The sequence below is a fragment of the Hemicordylus capensis genome, chromosome 1 (assembly GCF_027244095.1).
Source record: "Hemicordylus capensis ecotype Gifberg chromosome 1, rHemCap1.1.pri, whole genome shotgun sequence".
Taxonomy (NCBI): Eukaryota; Metazoa; Chordata; class Lepidosauria; order Squamata; family Cordylidae; genus Hemicordylus; species Hemicordylus capensis.
This window is the reverse complement of record NC_069657.1, coordinates 218,619,101-218,638,764: the sequence shown is the minus strand read 5'-3', so window position 1 is coordinate 218,638,764 and position 19,664 is coordinate 218,619,101. Positions and strand designations below refer to the sequence as shown.

Here is a 19,664-nt window from a genome sequence, read left to right as displayed (position 1 = left end):
GGGTAAGAGCACCCTCCCCAGTCCTTAAACTATCCCCCATCCACCTTCAAACTGGCAGGCACTGGTTCTGTGCACACCAATAGTCACATATTCCAATACAGTCTTTGGACTCTGGACCTGATTGCCTGGAAACTGAACTTTTAAATAGGATATTGTTAAAAGGGAGGAAGGCAAACTTACAACTGCAAATGGAAATGGTTTGCCAGTTATGCTAGAAGCAAGGACTTTGATCCTTTCAAATCTTCCATTAGACAGATTCTATTGTATCTCACCTCTCTGAAACAGTTGGTTCTCTCTAACTCTTCCATTAAGGTTCATATGGTGAACCCCCATTTTGGGATTCAAAGACTCTCTTCTATCATCCGGATCTGAAAAAGTTCTTTAGAATTTGAAACAACCTTTTTCCTCCCTTCCGTAAACCTATAGAACCTATAGAACTCTCCCTGGTTCTCTCTACTTTAATAGAATCACTGTTTGAGCCATTGGCATCCATGTCTCTGAAAGTACTTACCCTGAAAACCACCTTTTTGGTGGCCATCACTTCAGCTAGAAGGGTCAGTGAACTAACAGCCCTGCAGACAGACTTCTCTTAGAAGATTTTTTTCCAGATAAAGTGGTCTTGAGAACAGACTTTTCCTTCACTCTAAAGGTAGTGTCTGATTTTCATATCAACCAAGTTATCGTTCTCCCTTCTTTCTTCATGAACCCATCCACTCCTTTGGAATGCTCTCTCCACTCCATGGATGTTCTCTCCACTCCATGGCTCTTTTGTTTTACATGGACAGAACTAACATCTTCCAGAAGTCTTGTAGACTTTCTGTTGTTTTTAAAGGCAGGAACAAAGGAAGACCTATCTCCAGGCAACTGGAGAACTGATCTCCCTATAAGCAACAGGGAGCCAAACCTCCAACTACCATCAAAGCTCATTCCACTAGGGCCATGGCAGCCTTCACAGCACGTATGTCTGGAATCAGTATTGGTGACAGTTGCAAAGCAGTTACCTGGTCCTTGAACCTGTAATTAATAAAACATTACACTATAGATATCTGGTCAGTGGCTGAGGCTAATTTTGGATGGGCAGTTCTAAAGAAGGTGCTTCAAGTAAAATCCTTGCACCTCCCACCATTTTCATCGGTGAGTTTGCTAAACACCAGTGTTGTGAAGGATTCTGGAAACAGGTTGCTTACCTGTAAAGTAAAGTGTGCCATCGAGTCAGTGTCGACTCCTGGCAACCACAGAGCCCTGTGGTTGTCTTTGGTAGAATACAGGAGGGCTTTACCATTGCCATCTTCTGCGCAGTATGAGATGATGCCTTTCAGCATCTTCCTATATTGTTGCTGCCTGATATAGGTGACAGCGCGGATTTGAACCGGCAACTTTGGCTTGCTAGTCAAGTCATTTCCCCATGGTGCCATTGGGTGGCTATCTTGCTTACCTGTAACAGGTGATATTTGGGCGATCCAGGATAATTCACAACACCTGCCCAATCTCCCCACTACTCAGATGTTACTTTTCAGGTCCATTTACCTCAGTATTTCCAATGAAAAACCTCAACTTCTCAGCGGTCATTCAGGCACTGATCAAATTGCACTCTGCTGCCAAAAATACAGAGAACTTGGGGAGTAGTAAAATCCTTCTGCACAGGCTGTTATGCAGGTGCAGTACCCATGTTGTGAATGATCCTGGATCACCCAAAGATCACTTGTTACAGGTAATCTGTAACCTGTTTTCCCTACAAATCTGGGCAGCTTTAAATATACAGAGGTGATCCTTGGAGTTGTAGATTGGATTTTTATTAGTTCATTCTTAGTGAACCCCTGTATAATAAATCTTGTCACAATGCTGTGGTGCTAAAACCAAGCTCTTTGTTTGGAAATTAGTTATAAAACAACTTGTTAGAGCACAGAATTTGGAATTATTGAATAGTATATTTTAATCTTACAATGAATAAATTACAGTGCACCTTGTTGTCGTCTGGTGTTTTTTATATTGAATTGGGATAAAGCTTCCGATTTTCTAGGGCTGAAAATGAGAAGAGAAATATAGAGTGCAACAGTGACAGGAAAAAAACAACTATTGATGAATTTGTTGCTCTTCTTGAGGGCTCAGATCATTATAGTGAGCCTCTCTTTCCAGATGAAGGTTCTTTCCAAGGGGAAATGTTGCTTCTCTTATTTTACAAGTGCTTACTATATCCAGTGATATCCATATGTAATGGAAGGAGATGGGGCTAGCCTTCCACCTCTAGTCCTTGAGTTTCTGCCACACCGCAACAACATTTATATACCGCTTTTCAAGAAAAGTTTCCAAAGTGGTTTACATAGAAAAATAATTAAAAAAATAAGGAGAGGTAGAGCTGGTTGTTATTAGTATATTGATGACACTGTAGTCCATATCTTTGAGTGGTCTTTCCTAGTGGTTTCATATAGATGTTAAACAGTATGGGGCAGGGTTTCTTAACCTTGGTGCCCCCAGATGTTGTTGGACTACAACTCCCAGAATCCCCAGCCACAAAGGCCATGTCTGGGGATTCTGGGAGTTATAGTCCAGCAACATCTGGGGGCCTAAGGTTAAGAAACCCTGCCCCATACTGTTTAACATCTATAACTCCTAGAATCCTCAGACATGACCTTTGTGGCTTGGGATTCTGGGAGTTGTAGTCCAACAACATCTGGGGGCCCAAGGTTAAGAAACCCTGGTATGGGGGATTAAATAGAGCCCTGCAATTGGCTAAGGGCATCTAGGAGTGATCATATTGATTGCCAGGGTCGTCTCCTAATTTCAAGGCATTGGCAGAACCATCAGTTCTTGCAACATATGCACATACATATAGGCTGCATGTGCTTAAGCACTGCAAAGTGTGGATACATGGCCTCTGAAGAAGAGGGGAGAAGGCTAAGCAGAATAAAATATTGAATGTGTGTTAAAATAACCTATAAAGCCCTAAATGGCCTGGGCCCTGGGTATTTAAGAGAATGTCTTCTTTATTATGACCCTCACTGCCCATTGAAGTCATCAGGAGAGGTCCATCTCTCCATGATCCATGCCTCTGCTAACTGGGCAAAGAGGCACCTTTTACTGTGGTGATTCTCTTTATTTAGCAGGGGGAGAGTAACTGGCCCTATCCACCTCCAGCACAGTACTTCCAGTGACTGTTGCTGGTGCCTATTTGATGTTTCTTTTTAGAATGTGAGCCCTTTGAGGACAGGGATCCATCTTATTTGTTTGTTATTTTTCTGTGTAAACCACCCTGAGCCATTTTTGGAAGGGCGGTATAGAAATCGAATTAATAATAACAATAACAATAATAATAATAAATAAATATCCAGTTGCCACCAGCTCGGCTGGTGGCCACACGGGGATGGGCCTTCTTGGTTGCTGTCCTGTGACTGTGGAATGTGCTCCCTACTGAAATACAATCCTCCCCATCTCTGACAATTTTAAAAAAGCATTTGGAAACCCACCTCTTCAGCCAAGCTTTTTCAGCTTTTTAAATGTTTAGGTTTTAATCTGTGTTTGATTTTTAAATTGTCTAAATTGTTTTAAGTTTTTGAGTATGTTTTTAACTTGTTTTATGCTATGGTCAACCGCCCAGAGACAAAAGTTTGGGGCGGTGTACAATTTTGATAGATAAATAAAAATGACATTGAGTTTGACTGCCACAGCAGTGACAGCTATCTCTGCAGGGAACAATGAGGTACATCTCATATGCTGAGGGTGAAAATGGGTATTAATCAGCAACCTTGGGTATGCTTGTTAGTAGACTCCTATTTCCACCACAGTGGGAATGCTTATTGGATCACTTTGGCTGGTTCAGCCACAGCCCTACATTAAGTTTATTGTAGCTGCCATCGTTAGAAGGTCTTTGTGTCACATTTTATTTATTTATTTATTTATTTATTTATTTTCATTTCATTTCATTCATTCATTCATTCATTCATTCATTCATTCATTCATTCATTATAGTTGTGCACTGCCCCAAATTTCCATTTCTGGACAGTTTACAGCAACATAAAACAAATTAAAACATAAATTAAAACTGTAAAACAATTTAAAACCATGAATCTAGTTAAAAGGTTTGGATGAATACATGTCTTCAGAGGCTTAAAAAGTTGTCAGAGATGGGGGGCTCTTATTTCAGCAGGGAGTGCATTCTAGAGTCTTGGAGTGACAACAGAGAAGGCCCTTCCCTGTGTGCCCACCAAATGAGCTGGTGGCAACTGCAAACACACCTCTCCAGATTTCCTCAATGGGCGATGGGGCTCATAGTGAAGATGCTCTCTTAAATACCTTGGGCCTAAGCCATTTAGTGCTTGATTGGTTATAACCAACACCTTGTATTTTGCCTGGAAATTTATTGGTAGTCACTGTAGTTCTTTTAATATAGGAGTAATATGATTTATTCGAGATGACCCAGAGACCAACCTTGCTGCCACATGTTATACCAACTGCAGTTTGCAGACTATGAACAAAGGCAGCCCCACATAGAGCACATTGCAGTAGTTAAATCTGGAGGTTACCAACATGTGTTATTGGATATGTTATTGAAGGTTATTGGATTCAGTAGTGAAGTAGTAGTGAAGGTTATTGGATTCAGGTTGAAGGTTATTGAAGGTTATTGGTTATTGAATGTTATTGGATTCAGTAGTGAAGTAGTAGTGAAGGTTATTGGATTCAGGAGTGAACTTATGTAGCCCATACGCTAGTAGGATCCCAAGAAGCCTTGGAAGGGTTTTGAGTTGGCTCTGCCAATGATTCTGTTGATGCTCTGGTGCAAATATGGAATAATCGACTCAGAAGAGCACTTGACACAATTGCTCCCAAGTGTTCTCTCTGACCTGCTTCAAAATTCAGAAGAACTACAGGAGCTGAAATAGCAAGGTAGAGGACTAGATTGCAAGTCATCGATTGTGATTGGAAGACTTGATGTGAATCAGATAGATTACAACACAGAGCACATTGAAGATCTATGATCTGGCAATACGGGTGGCAAAAATTGTTGTTTTCTGCCCACTTTGCTTCCACAAGTTCATGTCCAGTGGAGTTGTCTAGAATTGTGAGAGGGCTAGTGTGTGCCCCTCCCCCTTAAACTCAAATTTGGAATCTTCGATCACCTGCAGTAATGTTTTAAATGACTTTTTTTGCAGATAAAATATCTCGTATTCGGGCCAAACTGGATTCCATGTTTATTTCAGAGTTCACTAGGGAGGTGTCCAGCAGCAACTCATTTTATGGGAACAGACTGGATCACTTTCAGTTTGTGATTCCTGAGGATGTGCACAAGTTGCTTTGGACTGTACATCCTACCACATGTTCTCTTGACTCTTGCCCAACTTGGCTCATTTCATCTGCAAATAGTACTATTGGAGAGGGTCTGGCACATATTATATATGCTTCTTCGAGAAAGGGCTGGATGCCTCCTTTATTCTATTGTTCAAATTTTATACCGCCTTTCATAATACATCTCAAGGTGGTTTACAAAAGTTAAAATACAATAAGATTCCATAAAAGTTACACTTAAAACCTTAAAATCAGTTAAACATTAAAAACCACAAGACACCAAAAAACAATTTAAAGAAGATAAACATGGCAAGATGGCTGAGAGACCTGGCAACCTCTAAGGGGTAAAAGTGTGAACAAATAAAAAGGTCTTTAGTTTTAGTTTTTTTTTTTTTTAAGTCACACATGTCAAGGAGCGGACATTCACTTGCCATTTAAGGATACTACTATTATTAGATCTTACTTGAAGAAACCTGCACTGGATCCCTCAGAGTTAGTCAATTACAGACCTGTCTCAAATCTTCCATGGTTGGGCAAGGTGATTGAGAGGGTGGTAGCCTCTGAGCTTCAGGCAGTTTTGGAGGAAACATATTATACAGACCTGTTTCAAACTGGCTTTCAGGTGGGCTATGGGGTTGAGACTGCCTTGGTTGGCCTGATGGATGATCTCCAACTGAATATTGACAGAGGGAGTATGACTTTGTTGATCCTTTGGGATCTCTAAGTGGCTTTCGGAACCATTGACCATGGTATCCTTCTGAGTCGCCTGAGGGAGTTGGGATTGGGTGGCACTGTTTTGCAGTGGTTCCATTCTTACCTCTCTGGCAGATTCCAGATGGTGTCACTTGGACACTGTTAGGGATACAAGAGAGCCAGCGTGGTATAGTGGTTAGAGTGCTGGACTAGGACCAGGGAGACCTGAGTTCAAATCCCCATTCAGCCATGAAACTAGCTGGGTGACTCTGGGCCAGTCACTTCTCCCTCAGCCTAACCTACTTCACAGGGTTGTTGTGAAAGAGAAATTCAAGTATGTAGTACACCGCTCTGGGCTCCTTGGAGGAAGAGCGGGATATAAATGTAAAAATAATAATAATAATAATAATAATGTGCAAACAGGTTCGACTGTACGGGGTCGAACCGAACTTGCCCCTGCTCCAGCCAGTTCGGGGGGGGCGTGTTCGCGAGCTTTATTTTTTCTGGTGGTTCTTACATGCAGCCTAACCCAGGCTGGGCTTCCCAAGCCTGGTTTAGGCTGCATGTGAGAAAAGCCTAAATCAAAAACGGTGTTCTGCCTGGTTTGGGGAGCTGTGTGTGCTCCCAATTTTTGGTTGTGCAGAAGCAAGTTAAGAGGAAAACCTGGATAGAAATGACTGTGTGGAAGCAAGGTAGGATAAAAAGCTACCCATGTAGGACCGGCCAGTTCCATGCACACCCATAGACACTGTTGCTCTGCAAAGTGGGAGTTACTGTATGAGTTCCACAATGTCCATACTGTCTCCAATGCTTTTTAACATCAGCATGAAACTACTGGGAAAGATCATCGGGAGGTTTGATGCAGGGTGTTATCAATATGCTGATGACACCTAAATCTATTTCTCCAGATCATCTTCATCAGCTAATGGTATAACTTCCCTAAATGCCTGCCTTGAGGCAGTAGTGAGCTGGATGAGGGATAACAAACTGAAATTTAATCCAAATAAGACAGAGGTACTGACTTTTGGGGGTCATAACTCAAGATATGATTTAGATCTGCCTGTTCTGGATGGGTTACACTCCCTCTGAAAGACCAGGTATGTAGTCTGGGAGCGCTCCTGCATCCCAAACTCTCCCTGGTTTCTCACGTCGAGGCAGTGGCCAAGAGCGCTTTTTATCAGCTTCGGCTGATACACCAGCTACACCTATTTCTGAAGGAAAATGATCTTTAAACAGTGGTGCATATGCAAGTAATCTCCAGGCTTGACTACAGTAACCCCCTCTACGTGGGGCAGCCTTTGTACGTAGTCTGGAAACTACAGTTGGTGCAGAATACAGCAGACTGGTCTCTGAGATAACCTGAAGAGACCATATAACATCATTCTTGAACTGCACTGGCTGCCAGTATATTTCCAAGCAAAATACAAGGTGCTAGTTATTACCTATAAAGCCCTGAATGGCTTGGGTCCAGGGTATTTAAGAGAGCACCTCCTTTGTCATAAACCCTCCCGCCTATTAAGATCATCTGAGGAGGTCCAGTTATGGCTACTACTGGCTCATTTGGTGGCTGTTCCAGAACTTGGTCTTTTCTGTGGCTGCCCCAGGACTCTGGAATGCCATCTCAGGCTGTTTTTAAAAAGACACTTAAGATCAGGCGTGTACAACTCAAGTGACTTGGTGGGCTGAAACCAACTGTGACTTGGCTTATGGGGGCCAAGGTCACTTTTTAGGGTGCTGATTATTACTTAATACCAATCAATTAATTAAATCAAATTAAAGTGAAATTAAAATGAATTTAATCAAAATTTAACTTTTGAAGTTCTGGCAGGCCAAGATTAATTTAAATTAATATAAAATAAATTGAATTAAAATCATTCTACTAAAATAAATACAATACAATCTTACAAAATACATAATAAAATGCATTGTTCTTCCTTTCCACCTCTGCCTAAGGATACAAAATATATTATAATAGATGTCTGCTACTCAGACAAAGGTTTTCATCCTTTAGGAACTGCTTGTCTCTCTTTAGGGAGGCCCACCCCACATGTTGACAAGCTTAGTTTTCTTTGAATAAAATAATACTTAATGAGTTTACTGTACAAATAGAAGAGTTAATAAAACCAGCCTTTAGAGAGCCGCAGGGACATTTTTCATGGTTGTAGACACAGGAATGAGGTAGTGTCAGATAGGATAGTGCACGTAGATTGTAGAAGATAATAATTTTTGTGGGGAAAGTTCAGAAGCAATGTGGATGCTGTCATGAAGCATTCTCCCATCTCCATTCTAATGGATTTGGATGGGCCTTCAATGTTCCCAGAAAAAGGCAGAGAAAGGCAGCAAATGAAGGATATTTAGAATCTCCCCCGGGGAGGGGGCACAAGTAGGGAGGAGGTCATAGTTAGCCCATGGGCCTAATATGCTGTGCAGGCCTATGCTAAGATTCGGGGGGTGTAAAAATTCCAATTTCAGCAATAAAATCAGAGGTAATCTTCAGTCAAGATACTTTTAAACAACCTTATGCTGGCAAACGGGTGTATTTCACTGGTTATTCTGAGGATGAATGGAGTAAGTTTGGAAAGCACTTCGCACAATTTAAAACAATCTAAATTATGAATGAAGTAATATATTTGATCTATGGAAAACTGGACCTATTAAGCTGGTGGTTAGAGTAAACTGAAATTATTTGCAATTTGTTTGGTGATTTATTTTACATGATTTGAGGTTATGTAACTTCCTTCAGAAGGCTGCTTCATAATGCATTTATTAATTTTTGATTGTTGTGGAAGGGCTTTTAAAATTATCTTTGTGAAAACAGACGAAAGAAGTACAGTACTATTTCACAGAACTTAGTGTTTTTTTAAAAAAAACTTTAAACAAATTCCAATGAAGTTTTTGTTTTGTTTTTTTAAATGAAAAACAACAAAATGTCCCTACTGCAAGTAGCGTTGCCAACCCTCCAGGATTGACTTAAAGTCTTCAGGAATCTGCATTGATCTCCAGGAACTTTTACACACAAGGCTTTATGGTGTGGGGTATCTGAGGGTCGAGTGAGATTTGCATTAGAACTGCGTCATTTATATTTAGGGGATTATTGGGGCCGTTCCCACAGATGCGGTTCCTCTGCTCATTCCCTGTGAATGTTTTTTCTGTGCATGTTCACACAACTTGCTTTGGGTTTTTCTCCAGCCAATGGTTTCCCAGATGAGGGGTGATGCCACGCCTCCCTTTTTTTGAACGCCACCTGAGTGGTGTGCCTTTGTGAATTTTTTTAAAATTTTGGACCTCAGGTTTCTGCAAGAATGAGTACCCAGAGCAACAGCATGTGTTTCGGTTCCTCCCCACATTCTCAACCTTCTCTTAGTTAAGGTTTTGGCTGTGGGGGATGTGTGCATTTTGTGTTGAAGAGCCTCCCATCCCAGGTTTCAGTTGCCATTTGTCCTCCCAAGGTGTGTTTGAATCTCTCATTCCCTTCTGTCTCCCTTTCTGTAACGTGCACTGGGGCAGGGAAGAGAAGAGGGAGGCTCAAGGCTGGGTTGGGTCTGGAGTAAGGTTGTCCTTGCACAACTAACCCCTTCCTTGATTATCTTTTGTCTCACTCTTTGTTGCCCCCTCTTTTCCTGCTCCTCCTCCACAACCTTTCATTGTCCCCTCAAGCCTTTATCTTGCTGAGGATTTCCCTCTTCTGCTTCCCATCCTACTCTCCAATCTCCTCTGACTGTGGCTTAAAAAAAAATTTAAATCATGAAAGTCCGGGTTCCACAAGAAGGCCTATTCGGACCATGCCAACTTCCTTATTTCAAAAGGCAAGTGAATAAAGAATTTAAAGAGCGAGCTAAAATAAAGCAGCAGCCCCATTCCTGGCTTCCTCTCTGCTCTGAAATGGGTTAGAAATACAAGAAAATGGCAAACAAGTGATAGCAGCACCAGTTGCTAAGGACACATTGCGGGTCCTCTCTTTTCCTCTACTCCGCTGTTGCATGGCGGCGGGGTGTGTGTGTCAAGTCAAATCAGTACATCTAGGAGCTAGTGAGGAAGAGGGAGGAAAGCGGGGGAAGCACCCATGTGGGTTGTGATGGGGAAAAACAAGATGATTAACTCTCTGGAGGGAGGGGAGAGTGAAATGGAAAGGGAAGGAAGGGGAAATCTCCCCGAGCTCTCCAAGCAACTTGCCCAAACGCTTGGCTCACCCAACAGGCAGTTTGGGAGAGAGCTATAAATATCTCCCTCCCTCGACCCCCCCAATCAATAGCAGCAGGTAGGGGCAGATTAAACTTTTTGCTTCCCATAGGCAAAGGGGCTTTCCCCCCCTTTTTATTTTAAATAAGGTTTGCCTTTTTTAAAAAATAAGGTAAAAGGGGGGACTTTCTCTTTGCTCACTCCACCCTTGCTGCATCTGCCACTGCCCACAGAGAGGGGCGGCAAAATTTGAGGAGGGGCAAAATTTGCTGCTCTTCAAATTTTGCTGCCATAGGCAAATGCCTACTCTGCCTCTCTGTTAATCCACCACTGGCAGTAGGCTTGAATTTGGTAATGTCATTAAAGTGTAGTAAAGGTGAATAGCATGGGGGTGGGGGGTTGCAATGGGATGGAGTGGGATTTCCAGCCAAACGGCGCCTCTCTGCTGACAGTTGATGTTCTGGAAGTCCACCCAACAAATGGTGGGGGTGAAGACCAAAGTGTGAACTTTGAAAGAAGCTGAGTTATTGGTAATGGCCCCTCCACACATCGTGGGAGAAGCGTTGGGGCATATCCGAAACCTTGGCTTATTTTTTTTTTAAAGCCACCGCAAATAGAGGGTTTTTAAAAACTCCAGACTTAATCCAGCCAAGCTAAAGTGTGCAGCCCGAATTGGGGGAAAACCAGAATCACATGTGAAGTGCTCCCCAATAACTTGCATGGACTTCAGCGCAAAACCAGCTGATGCGCAAATGTGCACTCTCCATTCCAGAGGAGATGTGAGCTAAAAGCCATGTGTGTAAAAGCGCCTGGTGACTACTGAAAACAGTCTTGTGGATGTTAGTTGCTTAATTTTGATATTTAGATAAATAGATAGGGAATAACATCTCCAAGAATAGTGTCTGTCAGAGTTACAACCTTAATGACAACATAAGAATAGCCCTGCTGGATCAGGCCCAAGGACTATCTAGTCCAGCATTCTGTTTCAAATAGTGGCCCACCAGATGCCTCTGAGAAGCCCATAGGTAAGATCTGAGGGCATGCCCTCACTCTTGCTGTTGCTCCCCTGCAACTGGTATTTAGAAACATCGTGCCTCTGAGGCTGGAGGTGGCCCACAGCCACCAGACTAGTAGTCATTGATAGACCTGCCCTCCAAGAATTTGTCTAAGCCCCTTTTAAAGCCATCCAAGCTGCTGGCCATCTTCATATCCCATGGCAAAGAATTCCATAGATTAATTATGCACTAGGTGAAAAGGTATTTCCTCTTGTCAGTCCTAAATTTCTTGACCTTCAGTTTCATGGGAGGGTTTGCTGCCAGGAGCCGCGCAGCTCCCATGGCAGCAGACGATTGGGCAGAAGCGGGCTAGGCTCCCTTAGCCCGCTTTTGACTGATCGTGAGAATCCCCTCTGTGTCAACCGGATCACCTTTATCCACATGCCTGTTGACATTCTCAAATAATTCCAAAAGGTTAGTGAGACAAGACTTGCCCTTGCAGAAACCATGCTGGTTCTCCTTCAGCAAGGCCTTTTTTTCTACATGTTTAAGAATTTTGTTCTTAAGTATGCTTTCCATCAATTTACCAAGCACCAAAGTTAAGCTGACAGGCCTGTTATTTTCCTGGATCCCCCTTGCATCTCTTTTTGAAAATCGGAGTTACATTGGCTACTTTCTAGTCCTCTGGTATAGAACCTGATTGTTACAGGTTCATAAGTTACAGATTTTTGCTAGGAGATCGGCAATTTTACATTTGTGTTCCTTCAGAACTCTTGGGTGGATGCCATCTGGCCCTGGTGATTTGTTAACTTTTAGTTTTTCAGGACAGTTTAGAACATCCACACTTGTTACCTCAAATTGTTCCAGTTCTTCAGCCACTAAACCTTAAAAGCTCAATTCTGGATAGTGTATATGGTCAGTATCCTCTGCTGTGAAGACAGATGCAAAAAACTTATTCAGCTTTTCTACAATCTCTTATCCTCCTTAATAATCTTTTCCATATCCTCATCATCTAAGGGGCCAACTGCCTCCCTGAAAGGTTTTCTACTTCTGATATATTTAAAGATGTTTTTGTTATTCCTCTTGACACTTCTAGCTATATGCTCTTCAAACTCCCTTTTTGCATTCCTTATTGTGTCCATGCATTTCTTTTGCCAGAGTTTATGTTCCTTTCTGTTCACTTCATTTGGGCAGGATTTCCATTTTCTGAAGGAAGTCTTCTTCCCTTTTATAGTTTTCCTGACTCTACTTGTTAGCCACGCAGGTGTCCTCCTGAACTTGGTTGTACCTTTCCTCTCTGCTTTGTATACATTCCAACTGAGTTTTTAGTATTGTGGTTTTAAATTTTTTTTAAAAAAAGTCTCATGCTTTCTGAGTGATTTGACCTTCCTGAATTCCCTTTCAACTTCTTTTTTACCAGTCCCCTCATTTTTGAGAAGTTTCTTCTTCTGATGTCCAACACATCTGTGTTGGACTTCCTGGACAATTCTCCACTTGCATATATGCTGAATTGGATCACACTATAGTCACTGCTACCAAATGGTTCTGCAACTCTGACATCTCACACCAGGTCCTAGGCATCACTCAGGATTAAGTCCAAGGTTGCCATCTCCCTGGCTGGTTCCGCGACTAACTGTTCTAAGGCACAGTCATTTAGCATGTCTAGAAATTTGGCCTCTCTTTCATTATGTGAATATGAATTTACCCAGTCTATGTTTGGGTAGTTGAAGTCACCCATTATACTGCCCTGTCTCTGTTTGATGCTTCTTTTATTTGCTTCTCCAATTCCAGGTCACTCTCAGCGTTGTGATCCAGAGGGTGGTAGCACATCCCTAGTAACGTATTTCCTTTCAGTCCTCATAATGTTACCCATAATGATTCTGTGGATTACTCTGGCCCACCTTGGTTTTCTAGCTGCTTGGAATCTATCACTTCTTTGATATATAGTGCTACTCCTCCCCCAATCCTCCCCTCCCTGTCCCTTCTGTAGAATTTATATCCTGGAATAATTGTGTCCCACTAGTTCTCACCATTCCACCAGGATTCTGTTACACCTACTATATCTATGTTTTCATTAGTAATGAAGCACTCCAGCTCACCCATCTTCACTTGGAGGATTCTGGCATTGGTATATAGACACCTATACGCCAAGTCCCTCATCTGGTGTTGGTGGGTGCTAGCCCCCTTACCATCATTTGTCCTTCTTGGCCAGCTGTTATGTATTTCCTTCTGCTCAACTCCTGGCTCTACTCTGTCCCCTTCTGGTTTATCCATACATATCAGGACCCTGGAAAAATAAAATATAAGCACATTTGCAAAAACAGTATATAAGTGTAGTAAAAAGAGAGAGAGAGGTCCACATTCTCTGCAGTGTTATGAGGGAAAAACAAGAGTGCTGCCCTTGTAGGGAGCCAAGACACTAGCTGCATTGAAGGCCCAGTGTTTGGGGAGGGGGAAGTGACTTTTGCTTTCCTCTGCTCCCTGCGAAAGCCATATTTACTGCCAGAAGTATGTTCCTGAGGCTGGGTTCACATGTAATGCTAAACCGGAGTGAAAAGTGGCAAATGGCCTCCCAAATGGCCACCAGAACCAGAGAAAGTGCTAGAATGACCAGAAGACTGGGGGGAGGCTTGTGGGGGGAGAGGAAAACAGCAGAGACTCCTCTGCAGCAACCTCCCCCCAAGGACACTGGACCCAGCTATGAGTGTTTAATTTTTTTTAAAAAAATTAGAACCCCCGAACTGGCTTAAATTTGAGCTGAGCTGAGTGGTTTGTTTGGGGGCACAAAACTGAACATGCCCATTTGGTTTGGGTCTGGTTTGGACTCAACCCGAGCCAGGCAAACTGGTTTTGTGCACACCCCTATAAGTAGGGCACCCCACCACAGTGCCAGTAGGGGAGCAAATGGCTGGGGCGGGGGGGAACCTGGGGTCAGATATAGACAGACCCAAGCAGGGATTCTCCAGCAGCCAATTCTATTTTTTTCATAGAAAGTTTGGGGAAGGGGTACCCAGCCCCTTGCCATGTGGGTTTGCACCCCCTAGGTTTACCGTCTGTGAGGAGAAGAACCGTCTGTGAGGACAATTTAAAATGCACTGGATGCTATTTTAGGTGCACAAAAGTGGTACCTGCATTGTATGCTGCAATTCCCCATTATCCCACGGACTACTCTCTCACGAAAGTGCCTTTCTCTGGGGGAACTGATACTGAGTTAGGATGCTCCATACAAGAAAGCCACAAGGATGGGTACTTGGGCAAGTGATGTCTCTGTATTGGTGACTGCCACAAAGCTGCTGTCAAACCATGTGCCCTGCCAGCCCACATGCCCAGGTGGAGATACGCACCACTGCCTGAGCCCTGCAGGGGTGACGCCACCGTCCTTGGGCAACTGGAAACAGGAGCTGCCCTATCCCGCCAATCCCCATGCTGGGAAATCTGCATATGCTGCCATGCCAGACCAGTCCCAGGAACTTTGAATGTGTTTAAAGTTCCATGCCTCACACAAATGGGTTTTTTTTTGGGGGGGGGGATGTCCTCTGGGAAGGGTTTGAAAGGCAGCCCACACCAGAGATTTTTGAGGAGCAAAGTTCTATTCTTTTCACTGGTTGGGGAAGGGGGGGTATTCACTCCCCAGGCTTACTTATGATGAAGGTTGGTCATAAGGGTTTGTAGTGGGAAGCTGAACTCCTTTTTCAAAGATAGGGCCACCCGACCCAGGGCACACTGCTCAATCATGAGAGCAAGACGCCATGAGGACACCCTCACATAACTCATGAGAAGGACCATCAGAGGGGAGGGGAGAGAATTGCCAAGCAGAATCTCTACTAATGCAAAATGGCAAAACATCCCCTTCTCCCACTGATACCGTGGGGGCTCTAAATAGAACCAGGTTGCTGTGTGGAGGGAAGCCGTGGGGAGGGGTACTCTGGAGAGTGCTTTCCTCATCATGGGGTCTATGGCTAAGCTGCTGTGGAAATGGCCAGACCCTGCCAGTCCGTCTGCCCATGTAGCATTCATCCTTGCCAGCCTGTGCACCCTTGCCAGCGCCCCAGAACAGCCACCCTGTTGTCCTGGGGTGACTGGAGAACAGGGGCTCCCCTTTCCCATGGTTCCCCATGCCCATAGATCTGCATATGGCATGACACCAGACCAGGACCTTGGATTCTGAATGGGTTTAAAGGTCCATCCCAGTGTCTCCCCTTTCCCTTCCATGCATGTGGCTGGGACATGGCACATGGATGGTGGGGAGGTTTGGTGGGGGTCTGTCTTTTATCAGTGGGATTTGGGGGCCCCACACAAGCAGAGCCCTCTTGGATGCATTGGTGAATGGGCTGGCTCAACCCGCAGTCAGTGGGTTTGGCAAAGCCCTTACACTGGCAAAGCCTTCCCCAGTAGACTGGCCCTCTCATGTGAGGGCTAACCTGCTCAGCAGCAAGCTGCCAGACAGCAAGATTTCAGTTGGGTCTGTATGGACTGCTTTGGTGGGGTTACCCCTCGCGACATCTTCCCAGGTTACGTGGGACGGACACCCTAGCATCCTTTGCTGACCCTCATCTACCTATCCCCTCTTAGAAAATCTCAATGTTCCCTTCCCTGATCCTCCGTTAATTAAATCAGAATTTCAACCCTCCCCTGGATCCCTAACACCCCGAGAATTCATGGTTATGTGGGGCTATTGGGGTGTGGGGCTACTTTTGGGGCGGTGGTGTTCTCCTTGGCAGAAGAAGCACCTGCATGGCATTTAAAGGGCTTTAAATGCCCTTTACATGCTAAGGGCAGATGGAGCACTCAGAAAATGCATGACTACACTCAACACGCCCCCTTTGAGATCGTGTCCAAATGCAGCCACCCCACTGGTGATGACATGGTGATGCCTTGCCCATAGTCTGGCTGTGTTGCTTGCTGTGATCTGCCTCGAAGGCTGTGCAAGAGGGAGGGGCTCCCCTCACCTGGAACTTGAGTTTGGTGGGCCATGGTTTGGTGAATGTCTGTATCATGATTTGGAGTTAGCAACTGAAACCTCAACCACATATAACTCCAGTTTGTCATTACATGGGAAACCAGCCTGAGGGTCATGAAGGACTCAGGGATATAGCAGGGATAGGGCTTTTGCAGGGATGAAAGGTAAGCTGGGCTGCATGGTAAGCCTCCAGGGCAGCTAATGTTATGCCTAATGTAAGGGCGTAGCTCTCGCTCTGCCACTGCAACACTATTTGAAGAACCATGCAATCTCATATGAGTCTGTTGGGTTGTTCAAATCTTCTTTAGAGACCCTGCTCATGGTGCCCCCACATTTTGAGATGCAGTTGTTGGCAACACTGAGGATAGCCTTCTTGGTTGTGGCGTCTTATTTTTTGGAATTCCTTAGCCCATATCAGCTTATCAGGTGTCCGTCCGACTGCATCTAGGCAGCAGTTAAAACAGTTTGATGTTATTGACTTAAATGAGCTTAACTCTCATTTTAAATTGTTGTAGTTTCAATGGGTTGGATCCAAACGTCTGTGAAGGAAACAAAGCTTGTGTAAGAGATCTTCCTTGCCGCTCTCCTCCTCCTCACTGCACCTTACTGAGTCCCTCAAAGTCCCTTCTGAGGGGTTGGGGGCCCATTTGGGGGAACCATTTGGGATGCAACGTTGGGGGCTGTAATGGAGGTGGGACTCTCTGGAAATCTGAGTGGAGGCAGTTTCCATGAGTGAAACTCTGTTTGTGGAAGGTGCCTTCATCCAGCTTCTGTGGAGTCACCTCACCAACTACAGCCCCTTCTGCTGCATCCCATGCTGTTCCCGAAGGTCCTCCAATCCTCAGGAACAGTGTTATTGGAGCGTTCAGGGTGAGATGGTGGGGAAGAGGGGGCATAGAAGATCCCTTGTGTGAGCTTTATTCTGCTTGTGCAAACTTGGGTGCCGCCCAGTGTGTACTATTGTTTTAAAATGTTAGCTGCTTCAAGAATCCTTAACTGAGAGATGGGATATAAATATGTTAATTACATTAAAACGTAAAACTAAGTTGTGGTGAAGACCATTAGCTTAGATAACTTTTAAAAAGGGTTAGATGAATCTTTTGAGGTTGAATCTATCAGTAGCTATCAACTATGATAGCCAATAGAATGTCCATGTTCAGAGGCTGTATGCTTGTGAATACTATACCCTGGGGGTGGGGGACACAGTAGTGGGAGGACTGCCGCCTTCATGCTATACTTGGGGCTTCCCAAAAGCATCTGACTAAGTGAAAAAAGGATGCTGGGGTAGATGGACTCTTGGTCTGATTCAATGGTGCTTTGCTTATATTCTCTAATTGTGGGTTAACAATCTCTCTTCCTCCAGGTTTGATGATCCCTGTCTTTTGTGTGGTGGAGCAGCTGGACACTTCTCTTGAATATGATAATCGAGAAGAACATGCAGAGTTTGTTCTGGTTCGCAAAGATGTGCTTTTTAGTCAGCTTGTGGAGACTGCACTCCTGGCTCTCGGATATTCTCACAGCTCTGCAGCTCAGGCTCAAGGTACTGCACAAAAGCATTTACTTGTTTTAGATGCTAATATCCAAGAACTCTCCAGAAACTAGGGTTTATGATATTGTAAAGGCAAATAAAAAAGCTAGTAGTAAAGCTAGGAAGCTGCTAATCAGTCTGATCAAGGAATAATATGAAAGCACATTAAATCTGTGTTCTTCTAACCTTTGTGTCTGCTTCCTCGATCATAACTGTTGCCTTGGGAAGGGACAATATAGGATGTCTTTGTGTTTAACTAGAGTATATTAGATATCCTGAAAAAACTAGTTTTAACACCACAATAATTAGTAATATTATATTAGATAAATATAGACATGGCTGTGTTGCAACATTAATTTGTCTCCTAATGGAATGCACATTGATGAAAGAGTTTGGGCTTACTGCCAAAACTTTTTAAAAGAATAAAAAAAAAATTCCTCGTTTTGATACATGTGATATTTTATATTTAACTTTTCCAAAGAGACACAATATTTACAAAAGCTATCTTAAATGGTCTGAACAGACTTATTACAAAAATGCCAGCATTTATCAACCTTTCAAATAGAGAAATTGATTTTCAAAAATCCAGTTTTTTAACCGGTAGCTCAGAAATGAATATATTAACTGAGAGGAGAGCTAGTCTTATGGTAGCAAGCATGACTTGTCTCCTTAGCTAAGCAGGGTCTGACTTGGTTGCATTTGAATAGGATACTACATGTGAGCACTGTAAGATATTCCCCTTAGGGGGGTTGAGCCGCTCTGGGAAGAACATCTAGGTTCTATGTTCCCTCCCTGGCATCTCCAAGATAGGGCTGAGAGAGATTCCTGCCTGCAACCTAGGAGAAGCCGCTACCAGTCTGTGTAGACAATACTGAGCTAGATAGACCAAAGGTCTGACTCGGTATATGGCAGCTTCCTATGTTCCTAATTGCACGGATTAATGCTTTGAGTCTTGTATACTACACAGGTTAGGTTGCCTTTTATTTTAAACATATAATTTATCTGGAGAATATTCAATGCCCTTTGTGTAGAGGCTGAAAATTCTGTTTTGTGTTTTTGTATTATTGAAAACTCACCTAAAATTACATGAGAAAATTGCCTGAAATTATTTATCTGTTCGGAATTGAGATCCCGTTAGAATTGAGCAAAATGATGGGGGAGGGGGGAATACTGTTTAGGAAAAAGCTGTAGTCTTTGTTTCATTTGATAAATAATGGGATGCTTTGCAGAGTTAAACTAATTAAAGCTGAAATTCCAAGTATGCTTATTTGGGAGTGTCTCACTGTTTTCAGTGGGAATTGCTTCTTAGAAAAGTTGCTTGGGCTGTGAGTGGATTTTAAACTGTATCTGGGTATCAATTACATTTTTTTGGTATAAATAAAATCCAGAACATAAGGTAGAATTTTAAAGCAATTTTTTTCATCAGAACAAAGTGATGATTTTCTTGTCAATCTAATCAGTTTAACAGCCTGATTAGAAATTAAAACATATCGTCAACAGTAATACCCAGCAACAGTGCATTCAGTTACCAAACATAAAAAAAGCAAGTAAAGTGTTTTGAAGAACCACTTCATGTCATTTTAATGATATTTCTTTCCGAATATAAAGGTCACTATATCCCACTGTTTCTGTCATGGTGAACCAGCTTCCTCTTTGACAGCACTATCCATCTTGGTTAACACAGTTGCTCAACATGTTGTGTGCTAACATGTGGAACACTCTGAATTAAGCAGCCAAGGCATCATTCTTGGCATCTACAAAGGGAAGGAGATCCCAAGAAAGGGTGCCTTATGGAGGCATGCAACTTCATTCACTGAACCATAGTAGCTGAGAATTTCACTTGGGAACTTACAGAAATTCCAAGAGGAAAAGGAGATGGATTCAAATGGGCTATTAGCTATTTCAGGGCAACTACTGTTGCTTATCTAAATAGAAGCTTGGATAAAAGCTAATAGGTTAAACATTTATTTTCTTGGCTTGCATATTTGGTATCTGTTATGGTCCAGAAACTACTCTATGAATCCAGATG

The 19,664-nt window shown here is 43.2% G+C and overlaps 1 protein-coding gene across 2 annotated transcripts in view; it reads left to right on the top strand.

The window, feature by feature from the left end:
• Positions 1–19,664, top strand: part of SATB2 (SATB homeobox 2) — a 277,520-nt gene that overhangs the window by 36,812 nt on the left and 221,044 nt on the right. For both annotated transcript variants that reach the window (XM_053283545.1, XM_053283544.1), the window contains exon 3: positions 17,471–17,647. In XM_053283545.1, the coding sequence (XP_053139520.1) occupies positions 17,471–17,647 (177 nt within the window). The remainder of the gene's footprint in view (positions 1–17,470; positions 17,648–19,664) is intronic.